Raw genomic sequence first — 25,928 nt, 5'->3', positions numbered from 1 at the left:
TTTGCAGCAAGGTTGCAAATACTCATTTCAGCTAAAATAATGTTTTTCGGAATAATAAAACCAAAAGATGGTATGATGGCATGTTTTACTTGTAACTTACAAGAAGAGGTTACAAAGTATGCGTTGGAAACATAAAACCTGTAAATTTTGCTTTCTATGAGTCACAATCAGCGATTTGCTGATCGCTGAGTGAGTGAGTGAGTGAGTGTGTGAAAAATCAATGATTGCGACTCTCATGAAGTGAAATAAACAGGTTTAGTATGTCAAACACATTCTTTGCAACCTCTTCTTGTATCCTACTAATTCAAAATATGATCATGGCATCTAATTATTTCATAATTAAAAAAAAAACGTTGTTTTAGCTGAAATGAGTATTTGCAACCTTACTTTGCAGAAGACCTACAATAAGCCATCAAATTAAAAAGTTATTAATTATTTAAGAGGGTAATAATTTTATGGCGTTATCAAGCAGCTGTTTTGTGGGCAACAGCTTCTCTACGCGCCAGAAACACCAATCATTATATTTTAAAGAGATATTTATTAAAGAGATTTTTAGCCTTAGGCTAGTTCATCTCTAACCAATCATTATAAACAATAACCATTATAGCGAATTCGTTTATCATCGGGGTTAACACCAGTTCCAACCCATTGCGAAACCGTACTTTTTGTCAGTGTGAACCTCAACCTGAGCTAGGTTTTAAAAATAAACGAGCAAACTGACGTTTGTCAGAAAACAAGCAAACCCAAGCTTGATACCCGATCCAGGTTGGAACTGAATAATAAACGAATTCGCTATTAGAAACAATAACTGATTCTGTCCCATTGAGGAGACCCTCTCCCAAACCCGCATGGTCCAATGCTCGACTACGGAAGTTGAAGCGTCTAAGATCGAAGGCCCTCCGTAAATACTTTCGTACTCGTAACCCATTCACCAAACGATTATTTTCAGCAGCGAGCAACGAATATCGCACATATAACCGCATTCTTTACAAGAGCTACACAAGGCATGTGCAGGCTAATTGACGGCTTAATCCAAAGCAGTTCTGGACATTCGTGAATACCAAACGAAACGAGGAGGGGCTACCAGTCGAAATTCACCTGGGTGATAGAATCGCCAGCAATTCCCTTGAGAAATGTAATCTTCTGACAGAACATTTCAAAAGCATTTTCAATGACACTACGGCTTCGTTGTCCCAAGTTGCTGAAGCGGTGAGGGACACTCCCAGTGATGCTTTCAATTTTTCGATTACCTCGGTTACAGTAGACCTCGTTGAATCCGCCATCAAGAAGCTGAAATTTTCTAATGCTGCTGGCCCTGACGGGATCCCCTCAAGCATCCTGAAGCGATGCTGTTCAGAGCTTACAACACCGCTTTCGAAGCTGTTCAATATTTCATTACAGCAGGGGAGTTCCCTACGCGTTTGAAATCGTCATTCATGTTCCCGATCTACAAGAAAGGAGACAAAAGAAACGTCGAAAATTACCGAGGGATCACATCACTCAGTGCCTGCTCTAAAGTTTTCGAAATCATCATCAACGACGCATTATTCTCTAGCTGCAGAAATTACATTTCTCCTGACCAACACAGTTTTTATCCCAAGAGATCAGTTTCAACAAATCTAGCTCCGTTCATTTCTTTATGTCTTCGGAGTATGGAAGCTGGAGCGCAGGTGGACGTTGTATATACAGATCTTAAGGCTGCATTCAACCGGGTTGACCACTCCATACTGCTAGCTAAACTTGGAAAACTCGGTGTATCCTCGGGTTTAACTCGTTGGTTCAAGTCCTATCTGACCAATCGGGAATTGTGTTAGAATCGGATCAGAGCACTCGGACTATTTTACAAACAGCTCCGGTGTTCCTCAAGGTAGCAACTTGGGACCATTGCTATTCACGATTTTTGTGAATAAGGCCGGACTGATCCTCCCAACTGGTTGCTGATCGTTCTACGCGGATTATGTGAAGATCTATGTGATTGTTCGTAGCTTTGCCGATTGCTTGCGGCTTCAGCACCTAATCGATACTTTCGAAGAGTGGTGCTCAAGAAACTATCTCACGTCGAATGTACAAAAATGTAATATTATCTCATTTCATCGCAAGCTGAAACCAGTGGCATTCAACTATACGATAAATCACCAACTTCTGCAACGTGTGGATAATGTTCGTGACCTAGGAATCACGCTGGACTGCCCCTTAACATTCAAGCTTCATTACTCGGGCATCGTTGCGAAAGCTGACAGGCAACTAGGGTTCATTTTCAAGATCGCTGACGAGTTTCGCGATCCTGCCTGTCTAAAAGTTCTATACTGCTCTCTAGTGCGATCGATCTTGGAATTCAGCTCGGTAGTATGGTGCCCGTATCAAGCAGTTTGGATAGCGAGGATTGAATCTGTTCAAAGGAAATTTGTTCGGTATGCCTTTCGTCACCTTCCTTGGAATGACCCTGTGAACCTTCCGCCGTACGAAGATCGTTGTCAACTCCTGGGTCTTGAAACACTAGAACATAGGCGGACGATTAGTCAGGCCGTGTTCGCAGCGAAAGTACTTATTGGTGATATCGACTCTCCAGGAATCTTGGCTGAATTCGAAATCTACGCACCCGAACGAGTTCTTCGGTCGAGGAGTTTCCTGCATCTTGGACCTCGTGCTGCGAACTACAACTTGTATGACCCAATACGGTTCATGTCTTTCAACGAGTTTTACGAGTTTTTCGACTTTAACTGTGCAGCGGAAACCTTTCGTCACCGTATTCAACGCAGACTCCTGAGAAGGTGTGTAGCTGTCGATTTAATGTACATTATTATTATTATTTAGCTTTATTTAGGAGGCTTTCAGCCTTAGGCTGGTTCGCCTCCAATTAGATTTAATGTACACGTGAATGATTGTGCTACCTGTTTATTTTTTGTTTCCGGTTCAACTGCATGACGAGGACTTCTACCTGATTCACGGACAACTCTATGCCATAGGAGGATAACTTTTGACGTAGGACTACGTCTTTGATTTCTATATGGGGGTACACTTTGTGAAAACCAAAAATGGAACATGTAACAAATTAAGAAAGATTTTGAACGTTAATAACTCAGCTGCCCCTGGTCCAATTTCAATAATTTTATCACCAATCGATCAGAAATATGGCTACGCATCGATAACAATGCTTCCGAATGTTAATTTTCAACAAGAAACTATTGAAACAGTGTTAAATGTCCAGTATTGTCCAAAAGCGTCGAATTAACTAACAAATCCACCAATTACCTACATGCATATGCTGCTTCCCCAGCACAGTCCTCAGAGAGTAGTAAGTAGACGAAACAAGTCGAAGTGGCATTCGCCTCCGATCCTCGGGCGCGTGCGAATAGGGAGGATGGAATTGCGTAATATGTTGCACACTCATCGTCATATTCAGAACCAAACGCAAATTCTTCGAGATAACCACCATCCGACGTCTGGCTCGCCGTGGCGGTGTCTGACGTATCTCCGGTCTGATTTACGAGGTGTGCTGAAGGTGTTCCTGAAAAATGAGATCCGTGATGCTGTCACCTACACTATACACGCCAAGCGTAAGCGGCCATGGATGTCATCTACGTTTTGAAGTTACAGAGACGCACTCTGTTTGGTTTCGGAGGTTAAATCATCACCAACTTTGGCAACAAATCGGCTCTTTTCAGGGCCACCAAGCTTAGTACAGTAAAGAGAAACTATTGAAGGAATAGAATCCATCTGCCTGTTTGTCCATATTCAGAACCAACGATCACACAAAATGCTCATTTAATCAAACTGGAAGCAGGGTATAGATTATTTTGATCAACCTTGATCAACTTTAAATCGCCATGGCAGGATATTTTCGATGGAAGAAGCAACAATCTAGCATCTAATTTGACGAAGACGGCAGGAAACTTTTGTGAAGCCGAGTTATTTACGAAAGAGAGTGTCGATGAAGAGAATCGATCAATATAGATAGGACCTATTGAAAAGTGACGCGAGATTTGTTTTCCGTACTGAGCTCCAATGCCACCGACGCCAGTTAGGCAGCTCCCACACCTGGACCCTACCAATCGACCCATCAACTCAACCGGGGACCAACGGCTTTACTTCCCGAAGGAAGGCGTGATCAGAGATGTTATGCCTTAGAACATGCCGGTGGCGCCGATTGAGATTGGACCCAGGCCTGCTGGGGTGAGAGGTAATCTCGCTAACCACCGGTGCCGATATCTTTCAAGGTGATATCACGGCGAATGAGATCGACCCAAATTTGAGTTAAGTTATCTCAGCAATAAGAAACAAAATGCAGGAACTCAGCGATGAGTAGATTTGCCTCATGTTTTTCCAGGATTCCAGGGGAAAATTTCCGAATTTGAGAAAAGTAACGATTGGATTCACTCAGTCTATTGGTACTACTCCGAGACTGAATAAAATTTTCGTCAATTTCCTCATTTTCTGGCAGATTTTTTAGGTTTTCCACAGGAAATCATGAGACAAATTTACTCATCGCTAAGTTCCTGCACTTTTGGCGATTATGAGTGAACTAAACTCAAATTTGGGTCGTTCTCATTCGCCGTGTACGTAAAAGGAAAAGGGCTAGTGTCGCTACTTGATAGCAAACTACTCATTATGGGAGGAGTCTTTGCAGCTCTTATACCATTTTGTTGCACATCATTCTGCTTTAACCTGAAAAGATATAAAAGAGCGCTCCCGGAACTAAACGACCCAGACCTGAAGACATCAGCGCCACCGCATCGGCAGCAAAAAAGCTGCTGAGCAACAATCCGTTCTCCGCCCTGCAGAACGGAGCCCAGCCGCAGTCGGACCCTGAGACGGTGCCTAAAAAAGTTAAGTTGCCACCCTTCTATGTGAAGGGCTTCCCTCCCGGGCTATGGGAGCAGCTGGATTTCTACATTAAGCAGGGCCTTCGCTGCACCATTCAACGGTGCACGGAAGGCTACAAACTGATGGTCTCGGCCGAAAATCACTACAACGCAGTCCAGACCCTCTTGGACAGGATGAAGCTCGAGTACTTCTCCCACGACGTCGAGGCCACCAAGCCGCTGAAAGTGGTGCTGCGCGGGCTCCACGACATGGACACCACCACCTTAATGGACGAGATTAAGGCGAACGGCCTCAAGCCGGTCGAAATCCACAAGATGACCCGCAGCAAGGCCATCAAGTATCGTGACCAGCTCTACTTGGTCCATCTGCAGAAGAACTCCACAACCGTGAAGGATCTCCATACGACACGCACACTGTTCCACATCGTAGTGAAGTGGGAGCGGTATAAGCCAACCCACCGTGGCGTCACTCAGTGCTCGAACTGCCTATTGTTCGGGCACGGCACCAGGAACTGCCGCATGGCCAGCCGCTGCATCAAATGCGGCAAAAACCACAAGATCGACGACTGCGACAGCATCGAGGAAGCCGCTCCCACATGCGCCAACTGCGGTGCTGCCCACAAGGCCACGAGTAAGGCCTGTCCGAAGCGGGCCGAATACGCCGAGATCCGGAAGAAGGCCTCGTCCAACAACCAGCCCGGTCGCAAGAAGGTCCCGGAAAACAACGCGCAGAACTTTCCTCCGTTATCACCGGTCCAACCACGGCCAATTCCAGTGTTGGCGCCGCTCCCGCTCAACCAACAGTTGGCTGCTGCCCAGTCGGCTGCCGCTGCAGTACCCAGTCAAGCCTCCGGCCCATCGACGGATCCCCCTGCTCCGGGATTGGCCGGTACAACCGGTGAAGCTACAGACGATTCTCCGCTGTCAACGGATGAGATCGTCACACTGTTGGCCCAGGCCATCATCATCAAGCGCACCTGCGCAACAAGAACACAACAGCTCCAAGCTATCATCTCCTTCGTCGCTAATTATGGACCGTGAACCCATAAAGATCGCCAACTGGAACGCTCGCTCCGTAGGGGCGAAAAACATTGAGCTTGCAGACTTCCTCCGCAAGCACGACATCGACGTGGGCCTCCTCACCGAGACCCACCTCAAGACCGGTGACAGCTTCTGGCTGCCCGACCACAGCATTGTCCGGCTTGATCGCACCAGCTCCAGGGGGGGCGGTGTCGCGGTCATCATCAAGAAAGGCATCAAGTACTGCACCCTACCCCACTACCGCACTTCCATCATCGAGGCCGTCGGCGTAGAGGTGGAAACATCGACCGGAAACATCCGGTTCATCGCCGCCTACTGTCCCCGGCAATGTACCGTTAGCAATGGTACAGCACAGCAGTTCAAGAACGACCTTGCCATCATAACCCGCACCAATGCCCGCTTCGTAATCGGAGGGGACCTGAACGCCCGGCACGAGGCCTGGCGGAACTACCAGCAGAACCAGAACGGCCGCCTGCTATTCGACCATTCCCAGCATGGTCTCTATTCCGTCTGGTTTCCGGACGAACCAACCTTCACATCACCGACGGGCAACGCATCGACGCTGGACCTGTTCTTGGCAAACACCAGATTAGCCAAGCCGGTTGCCGTCAACGACCTGAGTTCGGACCACCAACCGGTGCTGACCGAGCTGGGCTACAACGTGGCCCCTGCACCGTGCCAGCGGAAGGACTACCATCGAGTCAACTGGGTCCAGTTTCGACGCGTGGTCGACCGCCACATCGACGACAACCCACCGCTCGACACAGTGGATGACATCGACCGGGCCCTGGAGGGTCTCCATCAAGCCATATCCGTGGCTGACGAAGAGTGCGTTCGACGAGTTCCTGTGAGGGGTAAGTTTCAAGCAATTGATTCCCACACCAAACTCTTGATTCGGCTCAGAAATGTTCGTAGACGCCAGTTTCAGCGGACTGGGGATCTGCAGCGTAAATACGAAATGGTCGATCTGAATCGGCAGATCGCTTCCAGAATGGTCTCAATCCGGAACGAGAGTTTCGGGCGGCTCGTTCAGAACCTGGACGACCGTTCCAGACCATTCTGGAAGGTTGCCAAGGTGCTGAAGTCTCACCCCAAGCCCATTCCACCACTTAGAGTCAATGACGAACGGCTTATCACCAACGAAGAGAAGGCCAATGCGATTGGGGAGCACATTGCCCAGTCGCATTTGCTTGGCTCTAAAATCCCAAGTCCACTCGAGAACCAGGTTGCGCAGTGCGTCCTGACGTTAGATGCCTCCCCTTGTGCCGTCCCTCCAGAAGAACGGATTACAGAGGAACAAATTTGCTCAGCGCTGAAATACAGTAAGAACATGAAGGCTCCCGGGTTTGACGGAATATTCAACCTAGCGTTGAAAAATCTCAGCCCGAGGGTGCACTCGCTGCTAGCTGCCACCTTCAACAGATGCTTGGAGCTGCACTACTTTCCAAGCATCTGGAAGGTGGCAAAAATCATCCCGATCCGCAAACCTGGGAAAGACCCTTCACTACCGTCAAGCTACAGACCGATTAGCCTGCTCTCAGCGCTGAGCAAGCTGTTCGAAAAATTGATCCTCAGCCGACTAAACAAGTTTGTGGAGGAACATGACATTCTTCTTCCGGAACAGTTCGGGTTCCGTAAGGGGCATTCCACCAATCATCAACTAGTGCGGGTGATGAATAACATCCGGAGTAACAAAGCTGTATCCAAGTCCACAGCCATGGCCTTGTTAGACGTCGAAAAGGCGTTTGACAATGTCTGGCACGACGGACTTATATACAAGCTTTGTAACTCCAACTTTCCACCATACCTTGTGAAAATCACCCGTAACTATCGCCAGCAAAGGTCGTTCAGGGTGTCGTTGAATAGTTCCCTTTCGGGACAATTTCCGATCCCAGCAGGTGTTCCGCAAGGGAGTCTGCTGGGACCACTGCTTTACACCATCTACACGTCGGACATCCCTCCTCTAGGAGACGGTTGCGTGTTCTTTCTGTTTGCAGATGACACCGCGATAGCTGTCAAGGGTAGGATGCCTCGTGAAATTACGAACAAGCTCCAACGATGCCTTGACACCTTTACTGATTATGCCACCACGTGGAAAATCAAAATCAACGCCTCGAAAACCCAAGCGATCATGTTCCTTCACAGACAATCATTAAAACTTAAACCGTCTCCCTCCTGTACCGTAATGATGGATGGTACAAGGGTCGAGTGGTCCACTGATGTTACTTATCTCGGGATGTTGTTCGATGAGAAGCTCCTGTTCCGCTCGCACATAGAGAAAACCCTAGTTAAGTGCTCCGCCTTGGTTAGGTGTTTGTATCCGCTCATTTGCCGCAGATCCCGCCTCTCAAGGCAAAACAAACTGGCTGTTTACAAACAGATCATAGCCCCCGCGATCTTCTATGCCGCCCCGGTGTGGGAATCGTGCGCTCAGACCCACAGGAACAAAATCCAGGTTGCACAGAATAGAGTGTTGAGGATGATCCTAGATCGTCCATTCGACACAAGAATAGCAGACCTCCATCAAGAGGCAGAAATTCCCAAAGTAGATTCCAAAATTGATGATATGACAACTAAATTTATTCAAAAATGCAATCTTTCTGAACATGCTTTAATAAGCAATTTGTACATAGTAGGTTAAGTGTATATAGTAGAGTAGGTTTTAAGCTGTAAATAGTAGTATTAAGTAGTTTCTCTTCAAATTCTAAAAACAAAACAAACCAATCCCACCAAGGTGGTCGACCGTGTACTAAGTCTAGGACTAATTCTGTAAAACAAATTTTGAATTTTGCCCATACCTAAAGATGAAGAAAGCAATTAAATCACTTAGTAAAAAATTTATATGGTAATCGTCCAAGTTAAACTAAAATAAAGATCATTTAAACTAAAAAAAAAAACTAAAAGAGCGCTGCTGTATGGCATTAGCTCATTTTCGCTTCGGACGGCGTGGTGAACAGCAATAGCAGCAGTACGAAGGTGGTGGCTAGTCCACTCCTTCACACCTAACAAGCAACAGTTGACTGGTAGTGGAAAAGGTCTGGTAAAGGCGGCGCCAAGCGTCGTCGCAAAGTTCTTCGAGATAACCGCCATCGGTCGTCTGGATCTCCGTGGTGGTGTCAAACGTATCTCCGTCTGATCTACGAGGTGTGCTAAAGGTGTTCCTGGAAAATGAGGTCCGTGATGCTGTCACCTACACTAAGCACGCCAAGCGTAGGTGGCCATGGATATCCTCTGCAATAAAACGGCCCTTTTCAGGGCCATCAAGCTTACATCAGTAAAGAGTTGGAATAGAATTTATCTGTGCTTGTTTGTCCATATTCAGCACCACAAGCCCCCAACGACCACACAAAATGCTCTCCAGAGTTGTAATCTTGTAACCAAACTTGGAAGCAGGGATGCAAGTGATTTTGATTGATTCTCTTAATCAACTTTCTCTTTAAAAAAATTACTACAAATTTGGTACGCCTACAATTCAAAAACTGAAAGAGTTGAGATAATAGATAATTGATCAATTAAAAGAACTAAATGCTCTTCACATTTATTCCGTCCACTAGACGTCAAGCTTCCGTTCGTACCCCTAGGTACAGACCCTTCTACTCTTTATTTGTACATTTTCATCAGTTTTTTTTTATGGAAAATTGGTAAAGCATTCTGAGAGTTATTTCCTATCAATTGATGTATTCGGATTTTCATTTCATCTATAAATGACAAAGTTATAAGCGGTCAAACCCGTACGGTCGTAATTTTAGGTTTTCGATTTACCCCCTGTACCTTCTCGTAAGACGTAGTCCTACGTCAAAAAATTAACTCCACATTCTATAACATTTAGTACTGTACTATAATTTTTAAGTCCAGAATTTAAAAAAATTGATCAAATTTAAAATTTGTGGAAAATAAGCATATTCCAGAACTAAAAAAACCTTTCAATCCTCTGAATTTTGTATTAAATGTATTATTTTCCGAAAATTAATCCACTCTGGATGTATAAAGTTCGATGTATGGCTGAAACTAGCTAGAAAAAATATTAAATATTTGTTTTTTAAAATCGATTATTTTCTTTAAAATATCTTTAGTAATCAAATTATTAATTTCCCTGAGTATTGATGAGATTCCATGAGAATTCCTGGTATTTCCAGGAAAAATATGTTCCCTGAGGATTCCTGGTTTTCTAGTTTTTTTTTTCTTCAGATATTAAACATCCGGGGGTTTGGTTATACACTTTCTATTGAATCTTTAGCTTTATAGGTTCATTGTGTACATAAGTATTTATGAGATATTAAGTGAATTGGTGTAAAACGCCAAACATTTCCCAAGTAACAATTTTAGTTTTATGAGGGTTCTGTAGACCATGATTTAGATTTGTAGAATGCTATACAACTTTGCAATGGAATGACGGTGACAGATTCATTTTGGTTATTGTAGATTGGGTCTCTGTAGGAAAATGGTATGTCCTTGTTTAAAGTCCCAGACCTATCAGTACAACAAAAAAAAAACCTATGGTGATATAAAATAGCCTACTGGAATTATTTTGAATGCTTAAGCGAACATTCCTTGCTTCCTATGTGTAAAAATAAAACATTGCAGCTGGATCTCAAATCGAATAGTACAGTGTGGGCTCGATTTTGGTAACACATCTCCAAAGTGTTTAATTTGCTTGTGCTCTGCACTGAAAAACCTTAATCTCGTTTTGTTTTTTTTTTAGACCTTCTAGATGATGACGATTTTGAACGTGATTAAAATTTATGGAAACTATAAAGATAAAATGTGTGTTGCCCGAAACCTTATTTTATATTAAACTAGAATATAGAAGTTTTGCACTACCAAATCAGCTGTAATTTATAAAAGTCTCTATCACTGACCTTTGATGAAAAACTTAACTGAACATGAAAACATCGAATAATGCAGCATCCAAAATTTCCACACCTTACAATTAAGATGTTCCCCAGCGATGTGACATGAGAAAGTTTATACATCCTTTATTCTGTTCCTGACTGGATCAATTTGTTATCCAATTTGCACCTCCCAAGCCCAAGTGATCAAACTCCGCGTGTGAAATAAATGAAAACCGCAAAACAAGGTTCATGATCAATCAATCCACCGCGTCGTCGTCGTCGTCGTTGGTAGGTAATTGATCTTCCTTTGTGGTGCCAACAGCGTCGTGAATGTGCCACCGCCACCTTCCAGCATTATTACTGCAGTGAACAGTAGCAAAAATGGACACTTTAGCCAACAGTCAATGGCCATTGACTGTGCGGTGCCATTGAAATTCAAGTTTTCAACTGGACTGGTACTCGAAAAGAGCGTTGCGTAGGTACTCCTACGCACCTCTTTTTTCCCTCTAAACAGATTCCTGACATTTGTAAAGGAAAAAAGCAATTTCATGGTCCAGCTTGAATTACGCACGAGTGCCCCACCGCTGGATGGCGACCTTGATGCGTGGTTGGGATGACCTTGATTGTGAATAATGAAGCTTTTTTTTCAGATGCTGTTTTTCATGATGAGAAATGCGGAATACAGATTTTCTACTAAATGTGTCGGTCAATGAATGCCTAGTGCATTGGGGTTATTTTTGGCCTGAAAACGGTGTGTAAATGTTTCCTAATACATTACAAGTTAAAACTACACATTACAAAAAAATCATTGATTGCATGTCGAGGAAAATTCATTATTTCTAAGTGTGTAATATTAGTGTACGTTCTATGAGTTGATCTTTTATGCGTCAATATCGACTTGATCCATTGATTTTTCGGAAATTGGCTTTGAAAAATCCCAAAAATATCATCGCAAGTCGGTCCCCACTTGCGTTTGTGGCAAACCCATATATTCATGATACTGGATAAACTCAACAACTTTGTTCTGGAAAAGTTTGGAAAAACCATCACCAAAGAAGCAATGGTACTAAGAAAACATGCACATGCTTTTTTTTCGTTAGCTGATTTGTGCTATGGGACGGACTTTCCCATGAGCGACAGTTTATGTGTCTGTAGACCCTGCTTATAATGTTTCAGTTTTACTTTAGAAAATTTGAATCAGATTAAGGCATTGGCATCGCATGTTATAAACTCTAACTCCTAACGGTACAAACCGTCATCTTACCCGACTCCCATACGGCAATTAATAATTTGTAGGTTGCATGTGACACACCCGAATCGACTGACTGACTGTTTCCTCCATCATCACAAAATGCGCAACTTGTGTTTAACAAAAGCTTGTTTTTTTTCTATTTCTTCTACCAGAACACAACATCCACCACCAACAGCATCCTACACAGTAATTCTCTGCACCAGAGCCCTCAGCAGCTTACGCCATCAGCCGCAATGTCATCTTCAGCTGCATCCACGCTGCTAAATGGGCATGCGACGACTAGCTTTGGCAGCAGCAGACTATTCAACGGCCATCACGACGTGGGAGGACTTCGAAGCGACAGCTATAATGGCCACAACCACCGCCAACCGTTGGATTGGTTCGATAAATTTAAAGATATCAGCGTGAAGGAGGAACCGGCCGACGCAGACAGGTGAGAATATTTATTTGTTTCTTTTTTTTTCGTAGCCGTATAGGGTAAGTGAGCCAGTTTTTGGCATTAATTTTCAATATTTTTCATTCTTTACCAAATATATGTCCAGGTTAGAACACACATTTGGTCATATGTCTACGCGAATGAAACGGTGAAAATTTATTTCAAATTTGAGTTAGGTCCTAGGGCCAAAAACTGAAGCACTAATGCCATAACTGGCTCAATTACCCTAGATGTGTCTGATTTCTCAATCTCAATGTTGGTACACAAATTACTCTTCATTATCAATGATTGCTTTGACCTTGTTGGTTTGTTTTGTTCTTTAAATTGCAAATTTTACGAGACTTTTTATAACAAGTGAAAGAGTTTTCTCAATTGCTTCTATATTCGAAGTATTGATACGGAATTATATCCCTACATATTTAACGCCATTGTGATGTGACAGTTAATCGTTATGCTTTTTCTATCTGTATACCTCGCAGTTCTGTTTGCTATTCAATTGTCTACCTTTTTATCACGAAACCTCTTATACCACTTTACAGCTTCGCAGACTAAACATGGCATAAATGTAACCAGTTTTCATAATTTATTTAGGTTCATATTTATTGATGTTTTGTTCTTCGACATTGCGAAGAGTAACTTTTCTTTAAACCTCTTGAGACATGACACGAAAAAAATATAAATATTATATTTTCAGAATATCGTGGAATACTACTTAAACTTACCGAAAAATTCTTTAAAGTTTATTTGGAGTTCCCTTGAAACTCTCCTAAACGTTACCTTGGAATACTTCATAAATTCCTTTGTATCTTGTATGTGAATTAAACTCCTATGAAAATTTGAAATTCTTCCCAAAATTTTCTTTCCACTCAAAACGCTGCTCAGAAATCCTTTGGAATTCTACACAGAAATCGTGTGGATTTCTCTTTTGAATTTTATTTGAGTTAAGAGTAAAGAGTTTTTTTACTATCCTCTAATTTTATTTTATTTTTATTTATTCTCATAACATGATTCCTTAGATATTTTTCTCGGAATACCCTCGATGATATTTTCTGAACCTTCCTTAGATTTTCTTAGAAATTATCCTTAAAAAGCGTTTTAAATTTTGCTTATCATTCTTTTTGAACACTCATTTGATTTCACTTGGATGTGTCCTTAAAATTCACCAGCTATTCTCCTCAAGATTTTCTTAAAATTCTCCTTAGAAACATCTAGGTATTCAATGTAAAACTTTCTTTCTTCTCCACAAATAATCCCTTGGTATTCATCCCAGCATTTATTTGGAAAAAAACACTCTCCCCAGGTATTCCAGGTAGAATTCTATTGGTTAATATCATCCAATTTTTAAAACGGTAAAAGTTCTTCCAAGTCACAAAGGCTTGATAACTTTTGAGGGCAATATCTCGGACACTGGAAATTTTTCATAATCTTATATTTTGAGTATTTTTCTCAGTCTCAGATTGACGACACAATTTACAATACTGATATTTTTTGTAAATCTAGGATCACGAAGATTTTTATGTGGCACAAATCTTGAAGATTTCTATTAGTAACAGCGTGCTTACATATTGTCAATTTTCCCTAGATCTAATTATTTCATTAATCAGGTTCATGATTTCTAAAACAATTTCTTTATTTAATTTCTTAATAATCCCTCACTGTTCATGGTTTGGTTTAATTGCCCATTCATTCTGATAGCGTTCGGCCTATTACCATAAACAATGGCTCAGCGAATTCTGGAGCATTGAGGTTCCATCACCGAACTTTCTCGGTGCATAAAAAGTTGATTTTTTTTTCTAAGAATTTCGAAAATAACATTTAGGGACCGTATTTTCTCACCAAAACACTTCGCTGAATATTTCTAAACGATTTCTTAGTATTTCAACTTTAATCTGATTACATTTATACGACTGAGCAAACCTGTTATGTCAGATTTTTCTTTAAATGAAATATATGCACTAAAAACTGCGGCTGATTTCAAATTGCCACGCATTTCAAATGGAAAGGTTGCCGAAGTAAAGGAGATTTCCGACAATAATCACACTCGCCTGAAAAGTTTGACGCGTTGTAAAAACGATTTCAAACAGTTTTGGACAATTCTGACAATCGGAATGGGCTGAGCTGTAAGCAACAAATAAATGTAAATAAACAAACACCGCATATGTAAATATACCGGAAAGAGTTGGAGACCGAATATAAAGGATGATGAATATGACTTCTGTTTGTTTATTAATTTATTTGATAAGGCTCAAACGAATTAACTTTACAGAGCCGAGGATTTTTGGTCACTATACAATACACCTTAAAACTATAGTCAAAAGATACAACACAATAAACACTTTATCTTCCGCTATCCAAAAAGCCTCCTCCATCAGAACTGGAGCCTCTTGCAGTGGTTTAATTGAATGGTAGTTACGCCAACGGGGGTGCTGCAATGGACGCAAAACGTGGTCATCACACACTCATCACTAAACGGTTGCTTTCCAAAGTCGACGACGCATCGACCGAAAGAACTGCTGATGAAGAACAATGAGGAAGACCACACAACGGTTGCTGCCGAGAAAACAGACGATCGCATGGCACACATCGAGAGTGGCCTGTTTTTGACGACAGCCGAGTGAACACTGAATATGACTTCTGTAGTTTGTTTTTTTGTGAGTTGCAGCATAATTTGAATTAATGGTATTAATGGGGTCTGCCCTTTTTCTCTCGAGCCCACGCTACAACCTACATTTCGGATTTAAATCTATACGTGGACCAAGAAGTGAACTGCTGGTCGGAGTTCCTCAGATATATTCAAATATACAGTCAAACAGCTCGTAATGTTGTGAACAACTTCAATGACAGTTGTCCAGCAGTGCTCCTATTTTATTTAAAGCAATCCGGTGCCTGCGAGATTGTGCCCAAGCTGTGCCGAATCTTATTTAGGCACAATTTACTGAGTGATTTCTGTCCGCTGCACCGCTTTACAGACCAATAGCAATTCCGTTTTGTGGCAACTATCTGCAGCTTCGATTGCCAATATGTCCACGTCTTCCAGCGTCTCGCCTGTTACCATCAAGACGACGTCGTTCGCAAAGCCAATGATCTCAACTCCTTTGAGCGGCTTCAGTGTTAGCACACCGTTGTACATCCCGTTACAAAGCGTTGGACCAAGGATGGAGCCTTGTGGAACTCCCGTTGTGATCCTAATCGATCTCTGTCCCATGTCTGTCTTGTAGACCAGAACCCGGTTTCCGGAAGTAACTTCTCAGGATCCTGTGCAGGTAGTCAGGAACCCTCATTCTAAGTATGCAGCTCTTCGGCGATGGCCTGCTGGCGCTGTTGAACGCATTCTTGACGTCGCACAGTGGGACGCATTCAGAAAAAGTAGGACATGGCTATTTGCGACGAAACTATTGAGTAAAGCTTTTTGTTGTCTTCTAGAATGTTTCTTTATTTTTTAAGTACTTTATTTAAGTAGTGAAAATTTTTGGTTAAGGAGGGTATACACTCAGATAAAAAAATAACTTCTTTATGTCTTGACAAATTTGATGAACACCTATGGAAACATTGAAGATGAAGTCTTTTTAAGAAACTTTGTCTAAGGTTTAAACTTTCTATCCCTCAAGTGGACGAAGTAATAGGGCGAAAATGGACTACGAACGGTAGTACCACCTTAAAAAACGGTTTTTCGCTATAACTTTTTTCTTTGAATTTTCTCGTTTTTTAAATATTCTACAAAGTTGTAAGTGCTTAAAAAATGCACATTTTCGCACAAGACAGTAAATCGTTATCTCTTTGTTGAAAGGATTTACGCCAGTTTTTACAAATTTTTTACACTATCTTTAAGGGGGTTGTACTTTGCAGGTTAGCAAGTATTAGCAGCTAATGACAACGTCATTTCATTCAGCAACTCATACCCTACTGTTTCATATACAATTCATAGGGGAATCCAAGGGGATGCTTAATAAATTTTCAAAACATGTACCTCAATGTTTTGCTACGTTTTGCTGTTTTCATGAAGATTTTCCTGTCTGAGATCAGTAACCCGTCTTCTGTTGCTGCGAACAAGAGTTTTCCGAGTGAATCCAGCAGGCAAATAGGCCTATACGATGTGGGATCCCCCGATGGTTTTCCTGTTTTCGGCACCAACACTAGCGTCTGTATTTTCCCCCTGTCAGGGAAGTGAGCTTAAATAGTCCAGGCATTTCTGCAGCACCATCCTGTATATTTCCGGGGACCCTGGATCACCACTTTCATCGTGTTAGAGATTCCATCCGAACCGGCAGCTTTCTTCACCTCCCTCTCCGCACGGTGTAGGTGGCCAGGTCGTTGGGTCGTGCTTCGGGAAAAGTCCGACCACGATGACTGCCAGCTTATCTGTGCCCATTTCAGGAGGCATCGTTGGATACCTGATCTTCGCCATCACGACTCGGTATGCGTCGCCTCAGGGGTTGGCATCAGCCTTAAAACCTTAAAACAGTATGGCTTGCTCTGCTTTATCTTTCGTTTAGGTGCGGCCTTGGCCACTCGGAACACTCCTCTACACACTTAGATTTTTTTACAGGAGTCAGTATGTTTTACTGGGTTTTTGAATTACTGAAAAACTCGGATAAAATTCAAATGACCGTTATTCGTAAAACATCGATAAAATCGACAAATTTTATTTTTTATCGTTAAACGGGGTTAACAGAAGTAAGTCTGTAAATTTTCGTAACACATTTTCTCAACTTTGAATTTTTCACAGATTTTTTTAAATTTTACCGAACAGTTCCGCAATTCAAAAACTCGATAAAAATTACTGACTGGATAAGTGTGTACGTTTCTCTCTGTCTGCTTCTGTTCTTGCTCTCTGAACACGTCTTCTGGCTCGGAGACAATTAGGGCGGCGGATGCTAAGTATTTCGCCTGTAATTCGGCTCCAGTTTCTTCGGCATGCTTGTGTCCAAGGAATCAAAAATATTTCCAAATGACAAAATGACAAGCGATCAACGATAACGCTATGTCAGAAATAGGATTGGGCGATCTTGGATCAATCTTTGGAAGATAGATCTTTTTCATCCCGATTTCCGATTTTTCGGATCGATTCTTTGCCTACGAAAAAGTCGAAAAAATCGATCTTTTCTTTCGATCATTTCGATCTTCAAAAAAAAAATAGGCGTTAAATTTTTTAAGTGTGTTTACATCGGGAAAAAACGATTTACTCTCACCCCAGACTGCGTAGTAAATGTAACGAACATTACGTTAACATCAGAATCGCTTCCTATGTTATAAGCTGGATTACAATGACGTCACTATTTGTGTTTCCGATTTTTACGAATACAGCAACATTTTAAGGTTCGTGCTACCTGCACCCTGTGCGCATTGCTCCTTGCCTTCACATTTTGTCTTTTGATATATAATCAAACCATTCAAGTCAAGAACATAAAAATAAAATTTGTATGTTATTTTTGTTTTATCTTTGAAAACGACAAAATTTAATTGAATATTATAAAGGAAAGAATTTCTTGGGGTACCGACGTTTAAAAAAAATCAAAAGATCGATCTACCAAAGATCGTTTCTTTGGTACCGATTTAATCAACGAATCGATTCTACACGGTAAGAAAAAAGTACCCAACAGAAAGTTCACTTGTACCTATTTTTGACTAGTTTGTCTCCTTTTCTCCTTCTAATGTTGTCAAAAACGGAGGAGCAAAACCACCCAACAGGGGTAGTAAAGTGTGGGAACCCAACGTTGAGTATAATCATATTTACCTACTGTTGGGTACAACTAACTTACTTTTGGGTAAAAAGCCAGTAGAAAATTCCATACGAACTGCACACAAGTAAAAGAAAATTACTTTGACCAGCTTTACCTACTTTTGGGTTCCTGCACTATAGTGCCGAGATGAGTGAAAAGAACTTAATTTTGGGTACTTTTTTCTAACCGTGTAGGGTCAAATATAAGATCGATCCGTCAAGATCGATCTTTTTCTCAAGATCGCCCAATCCTAGTCATAAATGGAAGGCAGTCCCCTGCAACACAGCTCACTCGTGCCGGTTGAAGGAAACGACCAAATTGTTGGTAAGCTGCTGTACGAAGTAAAGCCGAAGATGATACACATGGGTTGATGGGAATTTTTTTTTGTTATGTCTTTTCTCGAATCCGATCAAGCTATGCCCTCAATCATGTATATTGCAACAAAGCTGGCAAGCAATACAGTCGAAATTCGCTGGTTGGGCCACCACCTCGGCCCAACTAACGAATTTGATTCGCTAGTTGGGCCAACTGACAGAAGGCTAAAATTTGTTGAGGGGTGTGCGCATCCTTTGTTGAAAAGATTTCACGAAAAGCGAAGCAGAGTGGAAAAAGCAAATCATTAAGTACACAATTTTTGTTTTTGTTTTCTTCTAGAATTTTGAATGAAACTCAAATGTTTCGAGCAAATACCAAACGTTAACAATCATTACATATGATTCGCAGTCCTAACCGCATATGCTTACCCCCTGGAAGAATTTATGATCGATTGTCAAATCAAATTTGACATGAGATTTTGACATCCAGTTGCTTTTTAATTGGGTCATGGCCCAACCAACGGAGGCCCAAGTAAAAAGCAGCCCGAATTTGGACTGTATATGATTATCCTTCTACCACTCCGATCGAGCTGTGTTGCAGACAGAGTTTGTCGTGGTAGTCGGAGCAAGCGTTTTGTCTGTATCGTTGCTTTATATGTTTGGATCAATTCAGTGGCCCAAAACTCATCCAAGAACACATTGCTTGATGCCGATTTATTTGGTTCTTTGGCTCGACACTTTTGGCACGGTGCTAAAATCGAACCCCGTGCCAAAAACGAACCGTGCCTAAATCGAACGGGTACTGTATAAACAGTTCCAAAATCAATGTAAACATAAGCAACATTTTGGATGTTCGTTCCATAACAAGCTACAATAGTATACTTCATCCAAACTCTAAAAATTGTTATGTTTTTGAATATATGCACATTCTGCATGAGTGTACATTTTTCATTAGCACATTATTTTCGACGTGCAAACACACACCGATACATATGTTTACTCGTATTAGAGTCGGTGTATAATGAGTCACGCCAAGAGAAAAACAGTTGAACTCGCATCACGGTTTTCGAAAGATTCCAATTCTTTTCACTTGGCAACAGAGGACTTCTACAACAACTTCAAATGACTTCTAGCGAGAGAAAAAATACTGCGGCTGTAGTAAATCATTATATCAGTGATTTTGTCAAATTATCTTAACAAAAAATAGTAGAAATTCCCATTACTAATCATTACCGAGCGTATCCCATGACAATTTAACGCTCACTGCGTGTTTATGCTCATTTCTTCGATTATATTTTATATTTTATTGCAATACCTTTCGTGAACCTTTCATAGCATCGTAATGTTTATTTACTTTGCACGATAGGTAGCCGCTTTGACAGTTCAATAGGTAGACTTGGCTTCACTCTTGGCGTGACTCATTATACACCGACTCTAACTCGTATGTGCTTTGTGCTGTTCCCTATCCCTGGTAAAAATTGCATCAGAAGTGTTTTTAGGATGTCATCAACTTTTTGTTAATTTTTGCATAATTTTATATTTTTTTTAAATCATTGAATATTCCGAGTATTGGACCATACAAGTACCTGCCCATCTTGCACCCACTTCCCCTACTAGCGTCACGCAGTAAGATAATACAGAACTAATGGTTTTGACACTTAGAAGTCCTCAATCATAACAACATTACCGAAGAAGCTCAACATAAGATAATATCAACAGCATCCTACGGGATAGCATCAACTATATAGCAAGCGCCGCGTGGCTACAGAATTCCAAACTGCAGTCCACCAGCCAAAGGGCTTGATCCGTTTCACAACTTCACCAAAGACAGTAGCCTTCTAAATGGTCAGGATCGCGAGATATGTCATGTTGGCTGTGATTTCACTATCGATGGACCGCATTACGTCTTCTTCATGCATTATTTATTCCGGAATTCACGTGTACTCATTGATGAATCAATTTTTTCTTGTTCAATCGTGGTTCAATTGATTCCCGACGAACTGACTCACCAACCAGTCTTCGCTTGTCGTCTATAAGAAAGAAAGCGTTTAACACCTATCTCAATTCCAAACCACCAACCGCCAGCAGTAACATTGCTACAGAAGGAATCGTACAGTCATATATGGAACGGAAGCTGCAATTAAGGTGCAAATAAAGACCAATTTCTACGCTACATGGTCGAACCACGTGATCAAAGACCGGCGAAGCCATTCTTGCGCCTGTGGCCTCCGTGGGACAGACACTATTTCCCCGATCGAACTTTTGCGAAACTCACTCAATCAACCATGGCATGACGACGAAGAACGACGACAAACAACAGAGGGTTCACCCACTCACTCGCATCGGTTGGGCGTTGGGGTTTCCGAACCCATGGTTCACCATCAAACTAAAAAGAACTAGCTATAGCTTGCACTCTTTGCAGCAGCAGCAGCAGCAGCAGCAGCAAGCAATCGAATCAGCTTCGCTCTCTGAAGACGACGGGTAGTCTGTTGACGGTTGATTTTTAATTTTATTTTCGGAACGACGCCGTTGGCACACCCCTTGCACCGGAAAATTGTGCACGTTATTGCGTATGTTCAGAAACGTAGTAAGGATTCTGATTTGTCACTTTACATACCTAGTTGTCAGTCACTCACTACATCCCTGTAAGCGTAGCAATTCCGTGGGACATCACTGTCTCACATTTCGGTACGCACGTCTTATGCATCCAGCCATCGGCAGCTGTTATTACCTACAACCAACGCCATGTGTTGATCTACCAGTGTGATCCATAGAGGAAAGATTGCCCCGCTGCGCTGACTGCAAACTGTCGACAAGTAATTTCGCGAACCATGTCACCATCACCCCAAAAACACGTCGCGGCGTCTGTGGAAGAGATCATTCGTCAAACAGCATTCGATTCGTAAGCACTGTGCATCGCGCGACGTGGAAGTGCGCCCGCGTTCCGTCGTATTTTGCCCCGTGAAGTGCAATGCACACGTGAAAGGTGATAGAGAGAAGAAACATCGCGAAAATTTATTGCAAATCTCGATAACTGAATAAGAGAGTGGAACATAAAAATTAATAAACGTGAAAAAGTCAGCCACAATTGTCGTTGTGAATAACAATCAGCTTTCCCCTTCGTCGTCGTCGTCGTCGTCGATGTTCGCAGACGCCGTCACAGCCTGATTGGAAAGGTTGTTGCAGACTCGCGAATAACCACCGAATCGGTCGAAAAAGGGAACACACCGAGGTAATCATCTGGAGTGAGGAACTCTTCAGGGCGGCCACGTTCCGCCGTTGGACGATTGTGTGGAGCTGAGAGTGCCTGTACAGCGCTGGCTATTAAACAATCGTAAAACCAAATTATAATAAATCTTAACAACAACCATGTACCTGAATTGGTTGACTGTAGGTAATGCACCACTTTTTTTTTTTGCGAGGTCGGAAATTTGAATTGAGACCCGTGGCAAACTGCTATCGGTGGTGCGGTGGCGTACGAGTGCAGTGCAGTGATTCATTGCAGAATGGGCCTAAGGGCCAAAGCGAGCCAGTGTTGGCAGATTGATTTGATCGTACGGCTGTTTTTTTTTAATATCATTGAACACCTTTAATTTAATTAAATGCACATTTTTGATTCCGGTTCACTTACATTTGATTAGGACTACCATCCCGGGATGTCCCGGGAATTAAATTATAAATCCCAGGATCCCGTACATCGTACATCCCGGTATTTTTATTATGAGTCACTAAAACTTTCAACGTAATTACCCAAGTAACAATTATGATTTTATGAGCGTTCTGTAGACCATGAATTAAACTTGTAGAATGCTTCCAAACCTCTATAAAACTTACAATGTTTCTTAAGTAGTGTCTTATGAAATGTATCTCTTCTTAACATTTATTCTAAATTTATATCTTCGATATTATCGTTGTAAAAGAAGAATTCGTGAAAAAGACGATCTAGGAGTGATCAAATTTTATAATCGAAAATGTAGATGGTACATAGACGAAAACCAGGTTGAGCCATTGTGAGATGTCTATCTTTTACAGTTTATCGAAAATCCGTAGAAATTCATTGTTCAGACGATTGGAAGTACATACTTTATAAAGCTAGTCTCCACTGATGAAAAAAAAACTCGGCATTTGTAGTTTTTAGAGTCCTTCCTTGGATTAGCTAAAGGTATTTTGTAAAATGCCTACTCCTTCCGGTGGTCGCCAACTTCTATCGTGGCTCCATACCCAAGTAACCACCATGTCCGCTAATAGCACGCTAATCGCCCTTTTTGCAATATTAGGTAAGGCTTCCAAATTTTATATCAGTCGTATATCAGCTCTATATTGCAAAAAGGGCGATTAGCGGGCTTGTTGGTTACTTGGGTAGCTCTCCCTCTGTGTTATTTCCTAACCATTCCTTACGTTCTCAGGTATGCATTATTCTTACCCATTAGTATATCCAATAGACTGATGCAAAATTTAAAATTTTCGCTCCAAATTTTGCTCAAACGGTTCAGAATCGGGTCCTGATTAGTCTACCAAAATTTGAGCTAATTTAATAAGAAACTGACTTGGCACAAACCATCTTAAATTTATATGGAAATTATCAAGGGGAATCTTACTTTTTTGTTCATATCCATCTACCAATTCTCCATACCACTCTGCTATAGAAAATAATAACTGTGCTTATAGGAAATTACCTCAACTACGACTTTGTTTAGAATTACTGTTCGATCAAATGTAAAGAACAAAAGTTATTAATGAATCAAGTCACTGATCTCTTATGATTATGCTCAATCAATTGATCAGCAGGCACCATTGGTGTTTCTGGCGCGTAGAAAAGAGCACAAATGTCATGGCTACTATGCCACACTACATAATACAGTGTTGCCCACAAAACAGCTGCTTGATCATGCCATACGATTATCAATCTCTTAGACAATTAATAACTGTGTAATTTGACTGAAAAACGATCTAACGCAAAGTTGTAGCTGAGTATATTTGCTATAAGAATAGTTATAGAACTTTTTGACAGTGTAAAATGGGAAAAGGTTAGACAACAATGAATAATAAGCTTGTTTTTCCTAAAATAATTTCCATAGAAACTTCAAATAGATTGTGCCTTGTCAGTTTCTTAAAAAAAGTTATGCAAATTTTGAGAGGTTATTCAGCATTCGATTTGAAACCGTTTGAGCACTATGGAGCGAAATTTTCAAATTTTGCATCAGTCCAGTATCCAATCAATGCAATTCTAAAGCACGACAAAACAGTTTTTACCAACACATGGACTATTACGAAATTTTTTGACAAACATAACTTATGTGGGAACTTCCTAGAAATCAAGAGCCAACAATTTGATTTCAGAGAACTTTATAGAAGTTCGGGGACATTCGTATAAGTTCAGGGGATGTTATAGAACTTCAAGGAACTTCATAGATCTTCAGGATACTTCGCAGCATTTTAGAAAACTTCGTAGAAATTCAGGGAACTACATTGTAGTTTTATAATTTTTTGGAAACTTGTTGAAACTCGCTTAAGTTCAGGATTTTTTTTTCTTAAACTCCATCGAACTTCGTAAAAGCGTAGTAGGCTTTGCCCGCGAACGGTAGGTTTTGTTTTCGTTGTCGCTGATTACGTGTATTTTCCTCGTATTTTCCAATTTGTACCTACCAAGCAGGGTGACCAGATAATTTTATCATTATCGCTAGCTTCTCAAAACTTTTATCGGTATTTATCGGTAGGCCGTCTTAAAAAGGCTTCCCGAAACTTAAAACCTTTCTGAGCGGTGGAAGGATGAAAACAAATCACGCGCAATTTTGGACTTTCGAACCGAGCCATCAGTCCTTCAACCTCACACATTGGATAGTCTAATCAGGTCTAATCTAGAGTCGGTGTACACGGTAAGAAAAAAGTACCCAACGGCCAGTTCACTTTTACCTACTTTTGACTAGTTTGTCTCCTTTTCTCCTACTAATGTTGTCAAAAACGGAGGAGCAAAACCACCCAACAGGGGTAGTAAAGTGTGGGAACCTAACGTTGAGTATAATCATATTCACCTACTGTTGGTTACAACTAAGTTACTTTTGGTTAAAAAGACAGTGGAAAATTCCATACGAACTGCACACAAGTAAATGAAAATTACTTTGACCCGCTTTACCTACTTTTGGGTTCCTGCACTATAGTGCCGAGATGAGTGAAAAGAACTTAATTTTGGGTACTTTTTCTAACCGTGTATAATGAGTCACGCCAAGAGTGAAGCCAAGTCTACCTATTGATCTGTCAAACCGGCTACCTATCGTGCAAAATAAACAAACATTACGATGCTATCAAGGTCCACGAAAGGTATTGCAATAAAATATAAAATATAATCGAAGAAATGATCATAATCACGCAGTGAGCATTAAATTGTCATGGGACACGTTTGGGAATGATCAATAATGAGAATTTCTACTATTTTTTGTTTCGTTTCGAATATTTTTTATCTACGACATCATGACATCAGTGCGCGTAAATGTCAAAATCTCAATCAAAATAATAGCAACAGACGAATCTCGCTATATTGAAATACAGTATTTACAGTAAAGCTTTCAAATTCCGATTTTTCAATTAAACTTTTTTTAAACTCAGTTTGAAATATGAGTTTAACATGATTCCAGTTTTGGTTTATGCTGTGCAGCTCATTGTTATTAATTGAGCTTGAATGTCGTTGTATTTCTCTAAAAATTCCATCGTTGGAAACAGTGTTAATCATTGAATAATTGAGTGATTTCAAAGTAATTCCTAAAATTAATCGTAGTAATTTCGGTTATCTATAGTAATAAAAGTAATTTTAATTAATTGAAAAGTAACTAGGGGCAAGCCAGCTGTACTCAAAGTTAATATTTTTGCTCTGAGTAAATTTGAGCAACTCATAATTACTAAACAATGACCAAAGTAGTCTGGCCTTGTATTGGTACATCAACAAATACAAATCACTGTGTGAATAAACATTATGGGTCAGAGGAGAAGGAGAATCTGAATTATTTTATCAATTTCTTGATACAAATCGCTATTTAATCAATTCAATTCATTCACAGCATGAAATCTAAGCGAAATCTAAGAACTTTGCTTTCAAGGGAAATAAGGTAAAAATGCCATATCCGAAGATGGCCTAACATGAAAAATGTATCCGTATCATCCGGCAAGACGTGCTTTATGGGGCCTTTATGTGCTTGGCAAATCAGAGGTTCTACATGTCTACAATTGCAAATTGCATCATTTTAAATAAGAATGAATAAGTTGAGAATTCAAAATGGATGAGAGCTGGATTTGGTTTTATGGAAACATAAAATTTTAAATATGGCTATACGATGACAATGTATTGCTTTTCTATTGATCTCGGGTCAAACTTAGTGGCAAATAGAAATGCCTATAAATATTTTTTTCTGAAAATCATGGCAACCAGCTTTTTTTTCTAGACTTCTCTGAATACCCAAGAATTATTGCAGAACTATGAGGTTACTGCCTCAAAGTTCTGCATTAATTCTTGGGCATT

At 41.1% G+C, this 25,928-nt stretch overlaps 1 protein-coding gene across 4 annotated transcripts in view; it reads left to right on the top strand.

Moving 5' to 3' along the window:
* Positions 1-25,928, top strand: part of LOC135703520 (mucin-2) — a 315,489-nt gene that overhangs the window by 254,304 nt on the left and 35,257 nt on the right. For all 4 annotated transcript variants that reach the window (XM_065224751.1, XM_065224752.1, XM_065224753.1 and 1 more), the window contains one exon: positions 12,101-12,381. In XM_065224751.1, coding sequence (XP_065080823.1) covers positions 12,101-12,381 — 281 coding nt within the window. The remainder of the gene's footprint in view (positions 1-12,100; positions 12,382-25,928) is intronic.

Source organism: Ochlerotatus camptorhynchus, unplaced genomic scaffold, assembly GCF_037179485.1.
Source record: "Ochlerotatus camptorhynchus isolate MF236.1 unplaced genomic scaffold, CSIRO-AGI_Acam_v1.1 ptg000215l, whole genome shotgun sequence".
In the NCBI taxonomy this organism is placed as follows: domain Eukaryota; kingdom Metazoa; phylum Arthropoda; class Insecta; order Diptera; family Culicidae; genus Ochlerotatus; species Ochlerotatus camptorhynchus.
Note: the sequence above shows the minus strand (reverse complement) of the source record. Positions and strands in the feature narration are given on the sequence as shown.